The sequence below is a fragment of the Hyla sarda genome, chromosome 4 (assembly GCF_029499605.1).
Source record: "Hyla sarda isolate aHylSar1 chromosome 4, aHylSar1.hap1, whole genome shotgun sequence".
In the NCBI taxonomy this organism is placed as follows: domain Eukaryota; kingdom Metazoa; phylum Chordata; class Amphibia; order Anura; family Hylidae; genus Hyla; species Hyla sarda.
The window spans coordinates 382,369,568-382,386,998 of record NC_079192.1 but is presented as its reverse complement, the minus strand read 5'-3'; the positions used below and the strand labels follow the sequence as shown (position 1 = coordinate 382,386,998).

At 42.2% G+C, this 17,431-nt stretch overlaps 1 protein-coding gene across 8 annotated transcripts in view; it reads right to left on the bottom strand.

Moving 5' to 3' along the window:
- RNF213 (ring finger protein 213) overlaps positions 1-17,431 on the bottom strand; it is a 327,147-nt gene that overhangs the window by 282,890 nt on the left and 26,826 nt on the right. For 7 of the 8 annotated variants that reach the window (XM_056516951.1, XM_056516949.1, XM_056516950.1 and 4 more), the window contains 2 exons: positions 3,426-3,578; positions 556-716 (listed from right to left, as the gene is read on the bottom strand). In XM_056516951.1, the coding sequence (XP_056372926.1) occupies positions 556-716; positions 3,426-3,534 (270 nt within the window). In that variant the 5' untranslated portion in view covers positions 3,535-3,578. Of the gene's footprint in view, positions 1-555; positions 717-3,425; positions 3,579-9,265; positions 9,359-17,431 lie in introns of those variants that run through there. The other variant, XM_056516948.1, reaches the window with a different exon arrangement.

The following is a 17,431-nucleotide window of genomic DNA, read 5'->3' as shown; positions in this document are numbered from 1 at the left end:
ATATATATATATATATACACATACACACACACACACCTTTGAGTCACTGGTTTGAATGATATATTCTTATATAATTTTATTTCTTGGTAAAAAGGATGTTGTGTGGTCTAGGAATGGGGACTTTTTTGCAGGTTAGAACGATGTGATCAGTTGGCAGTTCAGCCATATTTACTAACAGAATCTGCTCAGTCCTTCCATTTCCAAGTGGTAGAAATTTAACACAGACCTCGGGGAGCTGGTAGGCTATACCCCAATACACACTAAATTGTCAGCAAATCCCACCAATGTTTAATGTGTTTGGTGTAAGGAATTAATGCAAACGATAATAAACTGTGTAGACTTTAAGCTCTTGTCCCCCATGTTTCTACAGGGTAGGTAGATGCCTTATCGTCTTCTTCATATTTTCATATAATAAAGTGTCAGCATCTAAACTGTATTTTGTTTCTTGCTAGTGGATCTATAGAATAAATGTTGACGTCAAACTCTTGAGCTGTCTTACTCTACATAAAAACAGAGTAAGAAATAGGCTTTAAAATAGGTTTGTAAGTTACTTACTCTTCTTTTCTTGCTTGGTGGACCAGATTCCTTTAGAGGAAGAGTTTCATCCTGAGGAATTTGCACGGGGTTGCTACAGTCGGCTAGTTTGCTTTCTTCAAACACCAGTTCCTTGCCAGGCTCCAATTCAACCTTGGTAAGAGGGGTAGCATTCTGACCATCTGCAGAGAGGTGAGCACACATATTTAAGGCATTCTGTTTATAATAAAGATGACTGAAAACAAACATATTAATATAAAAGAAGCAAAAGTGAATAAATTTACAGCTGCAAACACATATGTAACACGCACATAGGTACTTTCATGTGGGCTCAGCCTACAAATCTTGTTAGGGCCCCATCCCATACTCCTCTTAATGTCAGGGCCCCATCCGATAAGGGGCCATCTCAGTGATAATGGAAGGGTAACATAATTTGATCAAAATATGCGCTGAAAGACCCAATTTCTGTGCAAATGCTGATATATCCGTGTTTATATATAAGCATTTGCAGAGCAATGCTGTACGTTTTATTTGTTTGCATTGAACAGTAGGAGTCAGTATAAAAAGAAAGTCACAACAGAGAGATGATTACTGTATATACTATAAGCAGAGCTTTTCAGCACTATTTTTCGTGCTGAAAACACCCCCCCTCGGCTTATACTCGAGTGAACTCTCCGCCCTCAGTGGTCTTCATCCTGCGGCCCTCCAGATGTTCCAAAACTACAACTCCCAGCATGCCCGGACAGCCATCGACGTTGCGTCCCTGTGCATCGTCGTCATCAAGGCAACGTCATTATTCCGGGGCCGGGCGCGAAGCGCGGAGAAGAGGCCCAGCCGGTGAAGATGCACAGTCCGGAACGACTATCCCTCCCGACCGGACGGTCCTGCAGCACAGATGGCCCGGACCAGCTCACCCGAACGTCCCGCCAAGCAGAGATGAGTACAAAACTAAAGGGGGGAGGGGGGGCTGGATGATGACGAAGGCCCGGGCAGTGGTCTTCAACCTGCGGACCTCCAGATGTTTCAAAACTACAACTCCCAGCATGCCCAGAAAGCCAATGGGGGATGATGACAGGGTAATGGTGAAGGGGGGGATGATGACAGGGTAATGGTGAAGGGGGGATGATGACAGGGTAATGATGAAGGGGGGATGATGAAGGGAGGGATGATGACAGGGTAATGATGAAGGGGGGATGATGAAGGGGGGGATGATGAAGGGGGGGGATGATGACAGGGTAATGATGAAGGGAGGGATGATGACAGGGTAATGATGAAGGGGAGGATGATGAAGGGGGGGATGATGACAGGGTAATGATGAAGGGGGGATGATGAAGGGGGGGATGATTACAGGGTAATGATGAAGGGGGATGATGACAGGGTAATGATGAAGGGAGGGATGATGATAGGGTAATGATGAAGGGGAGGATGATGAAGGGGGGATGATGACAGGGTAATGATGAAGGGGGGATGATGAAGGGGGGGATGATTACAGGGTAATGATGAAGGGGGATGATGACAGGGTAATGATGAAGGGAGGGATGATGACAGGGTAATGATGAAGGGGAGGATGATGAAGGGGGGATGATGACAGGGTAATGATGAAGGGGGGATGATGAAGGGGGGGATGATTACAGGGTAATGATGAAGGGGGATGATGACAGGGTAATGATGAAGGGAGGGATGATGATAGGGTAATGATGAAGGGGAGGATGATGAAGGGGGGATGATGACAGGGTAATGATGAAGGGGGGATGATGAAGGGGGGGATGATTACAGGGTAATGATGAAGGGGGATGATGACAGGGTAATGATGAAGGGAGGGATGATGACAGGGTAATGATGAAGGGGAGGATGATGAAGGGGGGATGATGACAGGGTAATGATGAAGGGGGATGATGACAGGGTAATGATGAAGGGGGGATGATGACAGGGTAATGATGAAGGGGGGATGATGACAGGGTAATGATGAAGGGGGGATGATGACAGGGTAATGATGAAGGGGGGATGATGACAGGGTAATGATGAAGAGGGGATGATGACATGATAATGATAAAGGGGGGATGATGACAGGGTGATGATGATGAGGGTGTTAATGACGGGGGCCTGGATGATGACAGTGGGGATGATGTATTTCCCATCCTAGGCTTATAGTCGAGTCAATAACTTTTCCTGGGTTTTTGGGGGTGAAATTAGGGTCCTCGGCTTATATTCGGGTCGGCTTATACTAGAGTATATACGGTATATGATTTTAGGGAATGCCATCGTATTCATTAACAGGATTGTTTATTCTAGACAATCTCTTTTTGTTCCCCTCATAATAAACAGATCATTTCTAGGAGCGGGGGGGGGGGTTTTATGGCAGCTTGCATTACTCCCCGGCTCTCAACAATCTTGGTTTCATAGCACTATAGACTTGAAGCAGTGAGATAAAGATCGCCGTGAGCTGGGGAACATTGTGTGCTGTTGCAGACTTATCCCCGCTCATTCTCCTGATCAGTGGTAGTGTCAGCACTGAGACCCCGAGGGCTCAAAACCTGACATTTCTCAGTCACATGTCAAAAGTTTCTTTTAAGCAACAGGCACATTTTAAGGCTGGGCATGCCTAGTAACTAAAAGCTGTGCACAACCAAGTAAGTATTAGTCACAATGTGACACAAGTTACTCCCTTTGGGGGAAAAGCAAGCAACCTGTAAGCAACCAAACCACTTATTTTTACAAACAAATGAGAATATAGTCAGGGTGTGTTTAAATATTGTGATCAAATTGCATTTTCTGCTGCAACTTTCTATAAACTATGGTCAAAATGCTGGGGAAAAAAAACATGATATATGACCATGGCAGGTGAACAATCTCTACTGAAAAATATCTAAATCTAAAAAGATGTTCTTTACCTTGGATTGCAGAATTGTCAGGCTCTGGTAGCTGCATGCGCGTTCCACACATGCTGCAGAACCTGGGGTTTTCGTCCGCAGGTTCATGATTACAATTTGGACACTTCATCTTCTAAGCAGAATACACCATCCAAGAGAGCACGATTCTGGAGGCTATTATACACATTATATGTGTATTGGGTACAAAAAGATATAGGAGTTAAATTCCTCATGAGCTGCAGAATACAGAACACTGCACATTTACTAACACAGGTTTCCTAGGGTAGATAGATACTTCCCATTGAAGTCAACACCACATCAAAAACAGCAGCACAATTTACATTATGGTTACAGTCCACATGAATATGCTTTAAAGGGGTACTCCTGTGGAAAACTTTTTTTTTTTTAAACAACTGGTGCCAGAAAGTTACGGTAAACAGATTTGTAAATCACTTCTATAAAAAAATCTTAATCCTTCCAGTACTTTTTAGGGGCTGTATACTAAAGAGAAATACAAAAAAGAAATGCATTTCCTCTGATGTTATGACCACAGTGCTCTCTGCTGACCTCTGCTGTCCATTTTAGGAAGTGTCCAGAGCAGCATATGTTTGCTATGGGGATTTTCTCCTGCTCTGGACAGTTCCTAAAATGGACAGAGATGTCAGCAGAGAGCATTGTGGTCATGACATCAGAGGAAATGCATTTCTTTTGTGGCAAGTCACGACCCCCCCCCCAAGTGGGGACCTCCATATATCTCTATGGGAGAGCCGAAGATAGCCAAACAGCTTGCCCATAGAGATATATAGAGGGGCGTGGCTTCAGGTGGGGATCTTGACGCCTGGGCTCCATACAGGAGATTGTAGGGAGACACCCCCCCCCCCCCTTATCTAAAACGTATCCCCTAACGTGCAGACGGGATACGTTTTTCAGAATTTTCTAGGATGAGACTTCATGAGACTGTCATCATTTATTAGCCTCCCCAAACCACTACAATTTGTTACTGATAACCATATAGTGAGCCTAACCATACCTTTATCGCCTCTCTTTCTTCATTTATAACTTATAAAATATGTTTATACAGCAGTCAGGCACTGTCGGATATGCGTGGCTTAGGGTTCGCACAAAGCCCAGCCGCGGCCACGCCTATCCTCTCTTTCAGAGCTGGGACCGCTATGTAGTAAGACACAGCTGTCCACAGCGCATGCGCCACCTTCCTGCCGGCTTTGTCAATGCAGGGCGGCGGCCCCCGCACGTACAACACAGTGGTCCCAGCACTGAAAGAGAGGATAGGCGTGGCCGCGGCGGGTCTTTGCGAACCCCAAGCCATGCATATCCGACTGTGCCTGACCACTGTATAAAAGTGTTTTATAAGTTACAAAAGAAGAGTGAGTGGCGATAAATGTATGATAAGACACACTATATGGTCATAAGTAACAACATTGTAGTGGTCTAGGTGGATAATAAATGATGACAGTTGCGCTTTAAGTTTTACACTTTTAAGCTTAAAGGGGTTATCCACAGGAAAGGGGATTATTAACTGATTAGTGGCAGTCAGAACGCTGGGATCCCAATGATCAAGAGAGGAGAGATCCACTGTACCAACTGCTGGGCCTAAGCTCCATTCACTCTTCATGGAACTTCTGAACATAGCCAAGTGCCAAACGGTTAGAAACCCTCTGATCAGATAGTTATCCCTTGTGGCTATATTTTCCAACCAGTGTTCCTCCAGCTGTTGCAAACTACCACTCCCAGCATGCCCGGGCAGCCCTTGAAATGGCAGATTTGAAATGGCAGATTTGACGCTGTGTTCAGTTAATTATTTCACATTGAAATATGCAGCTTTAAATCTTGTACTGTATGTGTGAATACACCCTAAACCTGTTTGCCCCAGAGGAGACTTGAGGGAATGATCAGTTACATACTATTCCAAAGTGATATCGCTCATCAGTGTTAGCCTTCATGATGTATACCACTATTGAATGCCTCTAACAGACTCCATAAAGTGATAGTGTAAAAATGCATAGTCTTCTACCAAGGTCAAAAGCACACTCTTTGGGCCTCATTCAATTGAATATTAGATATAGATATTCTGGGATATTAGCTCCGCAGAGCGAGGCAAATGAAAGAAAACAGCAGTCCAAGACAGGGACATAATAATAAAAGCTAAAAAGGGCTTTTAAATGTTTACTGTGTTTTTCAGCATAACAAAAATAGAGCCTTTCCATTCAAAATATACTGTAAATCCTGCTTGTCTAAGCACTGACGCACATAACTCTTCCCTATCTATACAGGTGGCTTATAACAAGTCACCCCAAAAAATTGTCATCAAAATAAACTTCTCACACAAGTGGAAAACAAATTGTGGCAGCAGAGAGCACTGTGGTCAGACTAGTCAGAACTACTCAACTTTTTCTGATATATACAGCAGCTCATAAGTATTGTAAGGCTTAAGATTTTTAAATAGAAATTTTACAAATCTGTTTAACTTTCTGTCACCAGTTGATTTAATAAAAAAAATAATAAATGCATCACCGGAGTACTTGTTTAAGGCTACAGATCTCAGGACTCCCATCAGGTTTCTCCCAGCCTTAGCCTGCATCCTGTACTGATGTTGGGCCACACTGAAAACCTGGACTGGCCTGGAAGGGAATAAAAGACCCCACTATCAACCTGCCTTTACCCATAAAAATCCAGGCCTAAAAACTGACTTTACCAAAGGTAACTTAGCACCTCTGGTCTGCTATGGATTTCTCAGTACCCTGGCATTCCAATATCTGACCCAGCTTTCCCTAGATGACATATACGCTTCCTGAAGCCTGGTAAATTCCTATGACATGTACCTTGGGGAAATATAGCGACCTCCAATGACCATTCCTGTCACAATAGGTTAACCCCTTCACACTATAGGACGTATGCATATGTCCTATCTTCCGACAGTTTTGTACAATAGGATGCATGCATATATCCTACTGATCTCCTGAACTGTGGGATGCAGCACAGGAGATCGGCAGCAGGACCTGGCAGTCAATCAAGGCCAGGATACCGCTGCAGCTGCAGAGATCAAGATCGCACAGGTCTTGGTAGCCTTAAAGGGGTTCTCCGATGCTCAGACATCTTATCCCCTATCCAAAGGATAGGGGATAAGATGCCTGATTGCGGGGGTCCCGCCGCTAGGGACCCCCGTGATCTTCCACACCGCACCCCGTTAGAATCATCCCCCGGAGCTTGCTTGCTCCGGGTCTGATTACTGGCGATAACGGGGACGGAGCATAGTGACGTCACGGCTCCGTCCCCGTGATCGCCAGTAATCAGACCCGGAGCGAGCAAGCTCCGGGGGCTGATTCTAACGGGGTGCAGTGTTGAAGATCACAGGGGTCCCCAGCGGCGGGACCCCCGCGATCAGGCATTTTATCCCCTATTCTTTGGATAGGGGATAAGATGTCTTAGCGCCGGAGTACCCCTTTAAGGGGTTAACTAATACACTGTTTACTTTTTCTAGTATAAACATTAAATGTAGTGCACAAACACATGACTGAGTTTACAGACCTGAACTATTCACAACTTATTTGAAATGCATTTTACTGGATTTTTTGTTACTATTCTGTCTCTCACTGTTAAAATTATAGACTGATCATTTCTTTGTCCATGGACAAACATACACAATCAGATCATATACATTTTTCCTTCACTGTACCCCAGAGCTGACGTCATCTGGTCCCACGCGGCTCCAGCTACTTCCGAGACGAGCTCTTCTCTGCAGTGATGGCCCGCTCAGCCAATCAATGGGTGAGACAGGACACTGCTCCTTTCAGTGATTGGCTCTGCAAGCGGTCACTGTAGAGAAGAGCTTTCTTTCGGGTCCGTATTACCTTTACAGTAAGATTGGGACTCTCAGTTGTAATGTGGGCGCACAACTCCCCCTGTAATATGCCTGTGCAAAACTGCCCTTAGGCTCTCATGCTATTGTAGAGACCACGTTAGTTGGTAAAATCATATGGCTATTGCCTGCTGCCTGTGGTTGTGGTTTCATAAGCACATGGGAGCTGGAATGTGGGAAAACATCTTGGACCTGGGCTACACTGCAACATTTTATAGTGCTACAGATTCATGGTAACCTTTAAAGGAATACTCCGAGTTAGGGAAATGTATCGCCTATCCTAAGCACCCCCTCCATGTATCTCTTTGGGACAGCCAGAGATACCAGAGTACATCGTACTGGCTCTCCCATAGAGAGGAGGCGTGTTGGCCACAGCTTCGTGTAGTGGTCGACACAGCTCTTTTCATGCAAAGAACCAAGGAACTTTACAGGAGATCGCAGGGGGTCCCAGCAGTCGGACTCCCCGCGATCTGACACTTATCCCCTATCCTTAGGACGAGGATACATTTCCTTAACCCAGAGTATTCCTTTAAAGGGGTACTCCACTAGAAAACATTTTCTTTTAAATCTGGTACCAGAAAGTTAAACAGATTTGTAAATGACTTCTATTAAAAAATCCCAATCCTTCCAGTACTTATCAACTGCTGTATAATACACAGGAAGTTCTTTTCTTTTTGAATTTCCTTTCTGTCTGACCACAGTGCTCTCTGCTGACACCTCTGTTCATTTTAGGAACTGTCCAGAGTAGACGCAAATCCTCTCCTGCTCTGGACAGTTCCTGATCTGGACAGAGGTGTCAGCAGAGAGCATTGTGGTCAGACAGAAAGGAAATTCAAAAAGAAAAGATCTTCCTGTGGATCATACAGCAGCTGATAAGTACTTGGAGGATTAAGATTTTTTTCATAGAAGTAATTTACGAATATGCTTAACTTTCTGGCACCAGTCGATTAAAAAAAAAAAAATGTTTTGCAGTGGAGTACCCCATTAACAACTCCTTGCGTCCCTTTGGACTGCAGTTGTAGCACCATAGTTAAAGGGGTACTCCGGTGAAAACCTTTTTTCTTTTAAATCAACTGGTGGCAGAAAGTTAAACATATTTGTAAATTACTTCTATAAAAAAATCTTAATCCTTCCTGTACTTATTAGCTGCTGAATACTACAGAGGAAATTATTTTCTTTTGGAATGCTCTCTGCTGACGTTATTAACGCTTTATTAATTGTTGTCCTTAGTGGGATTTGAACCCAAGTCCCCAGCACTGCAAGGCAGCAGTGCTAACCACTGAGCCACCATGCTGCCCTTAGCATACATCTGCTATGCATGGTTGCTAAAATGGACAGAGATGTCAGCAGAGAGCACTGTGCTCCTGATGTCATCAGTGTTCCAAAAAGAAAGGAATTTCCTCTGTAGCATTCAGCAGCTAATAAGTACTGGAAGGATTAAGATTTTTTGAATAGAAGTAGTTTACAAATATGTTTAACTTTCTGCCACCAGTTGATTTAAAAGAAAAAAGGTTTTCACCGGTGTACCCCTTTAAGTTAGTGTAGTCCTAGCTTCAGGGTTGTGTTCTAAAAAAAATCCAAACCTCTGGACTAGTTGTGGCAATAGATTTCAAAAGGTTAAAACGTAACAACAAACCAACCGTGTTAAATATAACTATAAAACATTATTGAAGTTATAAAAAAAAAAAATCACACAAAGCATCCTTTGTCATACCAATTAAAGGGGAACCCCGGTACATAAGTACTTTTCCCCGATCCACGGGGTATATATTAAATCGGTTTCTAAAATTCTGGTAATCATTATTATCAAGGGCACATAACTCTATACCAGTGTTTCCCAACCAGGGTGCCTCCAGTGGTTGCAAAACTACAACTCCTAGCATGCCCGGACAGCCAAAGGCTGTCCGGGCATGCTGGAAGTTGTAGTTTTGCAACCTCTGGAGGCACACTGGTTGGGAAACACTGATGTATACAAATATATTACCTTGTTGGCCTCCCGTAAATGCCTCCTTAAGGTGTTCTTCTTGAGGACAAATACGCAGCCTGTGTATGACTTGGGAAAATCTCTCACAGACTGAGCTCAGACCACTCCTCTCCTGCTTTATAAGGTCAGCTATCCAACTCACTTTCAGTTTCATTTCTGAACTACAGCCCTCCCAGTTCTTTCTATTTTTCTGGGTACTTCCTCAAAGTTTAGTTACAGTTTCATTCATTATATCGGTGTTTTCCAAACAGCATGCCTCCAGCTGTTGCAAAACTACAACTCCCAGCATGCTGGGAGTGCATGCTGGGAGTTGCAGTTTGGCAACAGCTGGAGACACACTGTTTTGAAAACACAGCATTATATAATAGTACTTTCTGGACAGATTCAATAGAAACCAAAACTTTGTCCCTGTCATGTGATGATCACAAAGGTGACTCATTACAACCCCTGATCTCTCCAGGGAGGGCCTTGCTTTGCAGAAGCTGTTCATTTCTTTCGCGATTGCTGTCACGCCCCCTCCCGTAGGCTTGCATTGAGGGGCGGAGCGTGACGTCACACAGGGGCGGAGGCGTGACATCACACGGGGCGGAGCGTGACGTCACACGGGAGCGGAGGCGTGACGTCACACGCCACCGGCCTTGTGGTCGTTTGTAATCAGACCCGGAACGAACACGCTCCAGGGACTGATTACAAACGGGGTGCCGCGTGCATGATCCCGGGGGTCCCCAGCGGCGGGACTCCCACGATCAGGCATCTTATCCCCTATCCTTTGGATAGGGGATAAGATGTCTAAGCACCGGAGAACCCCTTTAAGGCTATGTTCATATGGTGGCATTTCCAGGCAGAAAAGTTCTGCACAGAAATTTTGCAATCTGAGCATGGCCTGATAATGCAAGGGTTAAAGGGGTACTACACTGGCCAGCATTCGAAAGTAAATGTTCCGAACGCTGCAGAAATTTACTTCCGAAAGCTGGCGCTGGCCCTTTAAACCCCCCCCAGATCTCTGGGAACCTGCTTCTAGTCCAAGCAAGCCACTAAATTAACCCCTTAATGTACAGGTGTTCTACCCAAACTTTCTTCAAAAAAGTAAGCTTATATTCAGAGATCAAAGACCAGAGCTAAATTAAAAATGTTTATAATAATAAAAACAAAAAAAACAAAAAACAGGTATTGCAATGCTATGTACAAAAAGGACATACGGGTTACCAAAATAACTAAATCAGGAAACTAAAACTAGAAACTAGAACTGGAGTCCTTACATATGATTATCGATACATAGAAGTTCTTGTGAGAGATCCTGGTGTACTTTTCAAGATGTAACCAAAAGCTGTAACCAAGTCCAACAAAAAAACGTTCATTCTTTGTGCGGAATTCCACGAGCGCTGCATAGCCCCCCCCCCCCCCACACACACCCACCAAACCCAGGCCTAGGTGACTGACCTTCAAAACACCTCAAGTCTCTTTGGAATCCTTATCTTTTCCTTAGTTTTATGGCCTGGTTTTTATGGGTGGGACAGAGATATCTTGTGTCCCGCATTGGTTCAAAAGGTTACTATACAGCCCCCAATAAACTGTACAATACACATACACAATAAAACACCTAGACAGGCATTTATCAAGCGATTTAGTAAAAAATGTTTTTACTAAAAATGTCGCACCTGCGACTACGAGATTTTTCGTGCAGCATTTTGACTGGAAAGCGAGAAAAGAAAGTTTTCCAAAACTTAACTACATAGTAATAATTTTAAAATGGACTGCGGGTAGTCTGGTATTTATTAACTGCGACAGTCGCAACTGCGCAAAAAAAAAGTGGCAACAAGGTTAAAAATTGACTAAATTTACTCCAGCTCAAACATGGAGCAGAAAAAGCTACTACCAAAGTAAAAAAGAAAAAATTGCTTACGTGAAAGAAAATTATCAACAGGCTGAAACCAGTTGATAAATAAGTCACACATAAGCAAAAAAAAAATAAAATAAAGAAAAAAAGGAATACATAAGAAAATATTGATAAATGTCCCTCATGGTGATTGAATTCTCACTCAGGCTTCGGACTAGACATAATACACAATTAAAATACATAAGGATCGATCTCACACTCATTACAATTTTAAGAAAATGATAAAAACAAGTATACGAGAAAACTGTACAAATTTTCATAAGATAAAAATAAAAACACATAAAATAACCTCTATTTGTTTAAACTGCAATATCTCTTTAAGACGTCAAGCTTATGCAAATACAGGAAAGCAACATAGAAAGAGCCTGGACGGATGACGATCAGAAATGAAACCAAATGTAAAGAAAGTTAAATAAAACACGTATGAGAATTTCCAGTAAAGGAGTGGCAAACTGGATTCTTTCTGTGATACTTTATCATGGAACTTCTACTGATTATTGCTGCCTGAATATGTAAGCAATATTACAGTACTGTGCCTGAAAATGCTGCCATACAGTGACAGGATAAGACCCCAATACTGTGAAAGGGTAATACCACCATACAGTGTCTGAATAACATCACCATGGAGGTTTTATCCTGTATGGTGGGATTATTATTATTCAATGACAGCATAATACCAACATACAGTGACAGGAAAATACAGCCATACAGTGAGAGAATAATATACAGTGACAGCATTATACCAACATACAGTGACAGGATAATACAGCCAAACAGTGAGAGAATAATATCCCTATACAGTGACAGCATAATACCAACATACAGTGACAGGATAATACAGCCATACAGTGAGAGAATAATATCCCTATACAGTGACAGCATTATACCAACATACAGTGACAGGAAAATACAGCCATACAGTGAGAGAATAATATCCCTATACAGTGACAGCATTATACCAACATACAGTGACAGGATAATACAGCCATACAGTGAGAGAATAATATCCCTATACAGTGACAGCATAATACCAACATACAGTGACAGGAAAATACAGCCATACAGTGAGAGAATAATATCCCTATACAGTGACAGCATTATACCAACATACAGTGACAGGAAAATACAGCCATACAGTGAGAGAATAATATCCCTATACAGTGACAGCATTATACCAACATACAGTGACAGGATAATACAGCCATACAGTGAGAGAATAATATCCCTATACAGTGACAGCATTATACCAACATACAGTGACAGGATAATACAGCCATACAGTGAGAGAATAATATCCCTATACAGTGACAGCATAATACCAACATACAGTGACAGGAAAATACAGCCATACAGTGAGAGAATAATATCCCTATACAGTGACAGCATTATACCAACATACAGTGACAGGATAATACAGCCATACAGTGAGAGAATAATATCCCTATACAGTGACAGCATTATACCAACATACAGTGACAGGATAATACAGCCATACAGTGAGAGAATAATATCCCTATACAGTGACAGCATTATACCAACATACAGTGACAGGATAATACAGCCATACAGTGAGAGAATAATATCCCTATACAGTGACAGCATTATACCAACATACAGTGACAGGATAATACAGCCATACAGTGAGAGAATAATATCCCTATACAGTGAGAGGATAATACGACTATGCAGTGACAGGATAATACAACCATACAGTGATATGTATTAAACCGCACGGTCAATGGCGTACGCGCCAAAAAATTCCAAAGTAAAAAATAGTGCATTTTTGGCCACTTTTTATATCACTAAGTCCTATCAATGCAAAAATGGTACCGATAAAAACTTCAGATCACGGCGCAAAAAATTAGCCCTCATACCGCCCCATATGCGGAAAAATAAAAAAGTTATAGGGGTCAGAAGATGACAATTTTAAACGTATACATTTTCCTGCATGTAGTTATGATTTTTTCCAGAAGTGCGACAAAATCAAACCTACATAAGTAGGGTATCATTTTAATCGTATGGACCTACAGAATAAAGAGAAGGTGTCATTTTTACCGAAAAATGTAGTGTGCAGAAACGAAAGCCCCCAAAAGTTACAAAATTGTGTTTTGTTTCCAGTTTTGTCACACAATGATTCCGTTTCGCCGTAGATTTTTGGGTAAAATGACTGACATCATTTCAAGGTAGAATTGGTGGGGCAAAAAATAAGCCATCATATGGATTTTTAGGTGAAAAATTGAAAGAGTTATGACTTTTTAAAGGTAAGGAGGAAAAAACAAAAATGCAAAAACGTAAAAACCCCGGGTCCATAAGGGGTTAATGGGGGCAGATGGTAACGTGAATGAGCCCATAGAGACAAATCACATTTATTTTATTTTTTTTTTATCAGGCCAGAGTCTTCAGACCCCAACCGATCAGCAGAAGGCGTGTGGAGAAGTACGCGCAATTGGGTGATTTTACACATGGCATTTTTTGAAAAAACACACACACAGACGACACACAGCATTTTTTCTGAAAAAATTCTGCATCTAGCATTTTAGCTTGTAGTCAATATGGAAATATAAAATGCTTTCAATGCTTTTTTTGTGTGAGAATGTTCTGGGGGTCAGTGGCAGCTTTTCTAAAATTAAGCATGCTGTAGTTTTGGCACTTTTTTTTTTTATCTAGTTTGCGGGATTTTCTCCATAGGTTTAAATAAAAATAAATAAAAAACCGCATAGGTAAGGCTGGGATTACAACCCCCATAAAGCTCTATAGGAGAGGCAGGGAGGCACAAACGCTGCATCCCCGCTTCTCCCATAGAGATACATGGAGGGGGCATGTCCGTCGCGACATCATGTTGCATCCAACACACCTCCTGCACGGGAGAGTCGGGGCCCCGTGCAGGAGATCGCGGGATCCCATCGTTCGGACACCCCACGGGATCAAACACTAAGTTGTTTTCACTGCATATTTCCCTTAATAGAAAAATATGAAATGCCAGACCCACACAATCACTGCATGCTCTGAGTATGGTATTTAAAGCCCTTAAAGGGGTATTACAATTCCAGGAAAAAACTTATGAACTGGCTCCAGAAAGTTAAACAGGTTTGTAAATTACTTCTATTAAAAAATCTTAATCCTTCCAATAATTATCAGCTGCTGAAGTTGAGTTGTTCTTTTCTGTCTGGCAACAGTGCTCTCTGTTGACATCTCTGCTTGTCTCGGGAACTGCACAGAGTAGAAGAAGTTTGCTATGTGGATTTGCTTCTACTCTGGACAGTACCCGAGACAGGTGTCATCAGAGAGCACTTAGACAGAAAAGAAAAACTCAACTTCAGCAGCTCATAAGTACTGAAATGATTAAGATCTTTAATAGAAGTAATTTACAAATCTGTTTAACTTTCTGGAGCCAGTTGATATATAAAGATTTTTTTTTTCCTGGATAACCCCTTTAACCCCTTAAGGACACATGACGTACTGGAACGTCATGTGTCCACTCCCGATCTATAACGCGGGGCCACGGCGTGGCCCCGCGTCATAGCGGGTCGGGCCCGGCCTCTAACAACGGCCGGGACCCGTGGCTAATAGCGCGCGGCATTGATCGCTGTGCCGCGCGCTATTAACCCTTTAGACGCGGCGTTCAAAGTTGAACGCCGCGTCTAAAGTGAAACCGAAAGCATCCCGGCTAGCTCAGTGGGCTGTTCGGGATAGCCGCGGTGAAATCGCGGCATCCCGAACAGCTGACAGGACAGCGGGAGGGCCCCTACCTGCCTCCTCGCTGTCCGATCGCCGAATGACTGCTCAGTGCCTGAGATCCAGGCATGAGCAGTCATCCGGCAGAATCGTTGATCACTGGTTTCTTATGAGAAACCAGTGATCAACATAGAAGATCAGTGTGTGCAGTGTTATAGGTCCCTATGGGACCTATAACACTGCAAAAAAAAAGTGCAAAAAAAAAGTGAATAAAGATCATTTAACTCCTCCCCTATTAAAAGTTTGAATCACCCCCCTTTTCCAATAAAAAAAAAAACACAGTGTAAATAAAAATAAAAATAAACATATGTGGTATCACCGCGTGCGGAAATGTCCGAATTATAAAAATATATCATTAATTAAACCGCTCGGTCAATGGCGTGCGCGCAAAAAAATTCCAAAGTCCAAAATAGTGCATTTTTGGTCACTTTTTATATCATTTAAAAATGAATAAAAAGTGATCAATAAGTCCTATCAATGCAAAAATGGTACCGTTAAAAACTTCAGATCACGGCGCAAAAAATGAGCCCTCATACCGCCCCATACACGGAAAAATAAAAAAGTTATAGGGGTCAGAAGATGACAATTTTAAACGTATTAATTTTCCTGCATGTAGTTATGATTTTTTCCAGAAGTCCGACAAAATCAAACCTATATAAGTAGGGTATCATTTTAATCGTATGGACCTACAGAATACATATCAGGTGTCATTTTTACCGAAAAATGTACTACGTAGAAACGGAAGCCCCCAAAAGTTACAAAACAGCGTTTTTTTTTTCAATTTTGTCGCACAATGATTTTTTTTCCCGCTTCACCATAGATTTTTGGGCAAAATGACTGACGTCATTACAAAGTAGAATTGGTGGCGCAAAAAATAAGCCATCATATGGATTTTTAGGTGTAAATTTGAAAGAGTTATGATTTTTTAAAGGCAAGGAGCAAAAAACGAAAATGCAAAAACGGAAAAACCTCCGGTCCTTAAGGGGTTAAGGACATCGGACACAAATGTATTTCCTGATGCCTTGGTACTTAACCAATAGAACATACATTTACGCCTTGTACATGAAGTCAGCACAGGAGCTGCGCTTGCTTCATGCAGAGCAGTTTCCAGCTGGAGCCAGGGACCCGCCGGTAATGGTGGACATCAGCATATGCACAGGAGTAATCAGTATTGGCAATATAATACCTGCTATAAATATTCCCCCATGGGGACACAAAAAGTGTAAAAAAAAAAATAAAAAAAAAGTGAATACGCCCCTCCCCCAATAAAAAATAAAAATCACTCCTTTTTCCTATTTTACCCAAAAAGCTAAAAAAAAATACAATTGTTGAACATATTTGGTATCGGCACGAGCATAAATGTCCGAACTATTAAAATATAATGTTAATGATCCGGTACGGTGAATGGCGTAAACATAAAAAAAGTTCAAATTGCTGATTTTTTGTCACACCATATTCAAAAATAAATTATAAAAAGCAATCACAAAAAGTCGCATATACGCAAAAATGGTACCAATAAAAGCTACAGATCATGATGAAATAAAATTAGCCCCAATTCAGCCCCATATGTGGAAAAATTTGAAAATTAGAAAAAACTTATTTTGTAATAAAAAAGTTTTAGTTTTTTTTAAAAGCAGTACAATAACAGGAAAGTTTCTGAACATACCATTTTAATCATATTGACTGACAGAATAAAGAAAACATGTCATGTATACCAGAAAGTGTACAGTGTGAAAATGAAACCTTCCAAAATTAGCAAAATTGCGTTTTTTTTTTTTTTTCTCGATTTTCCCACACAAATAATAGGTTTTTTTTTGGTTGTGACGTACATTTTATGGTAAAATAAGTGACTTCTATATGGGTCTGTGGATGAAAATGTAAAAACGAGTTATGGCTCTTAGAAGGCAAGGAGGAAAAAACGAAAATGTAAAATTGAATATTGGCTGTGTCCTCGAGGCCAAAATGAGATGTGTCCTTAAGGGGTTAATATATCATGTGCAAGTTTTGGTGCAAAGCCCTCAATTTGTTGCAAATCTACTCCAGCCACACAGCAGAAAATCTGCGGAATGGAGTGTGGCCTGGCAGCCGAGGAGACTGGCCGCATAGAGAGAGTGCTCCGTCCATAAGGCCTGCTAAAGAGACTTTCCACCGCAACTACACTGAACATTTTGGCACCTTCTACAGCCCTAACCTCCCCTGACATGGCAGGGAGAAGAAGTAAGGTCACCAAGTAGGGACCACTCACAAAATTATTTTTTACTCGCGCCACGTGGGTAATCCAGAATGGTGCAGACACGAGGCCCGCTGATTCCCTTCTACCTCACAAACAGCAGGAAGATACTCGCTCTTTCTCCTCATCTGCGCCGCGGCGCTCAATATCAGATCCATCTCTGCACAGCCGCTTGCCGAAGCCAGCAGCTGCCTGGCACTCACCGAAGCCGGCCTCGGACTCTCCAGTTGTCTCTCCCTCAACTAGCCCATCTAAACAAAGGCCACACTTATCCATGGCAGACTACCTGCACCCTTTCATTCTA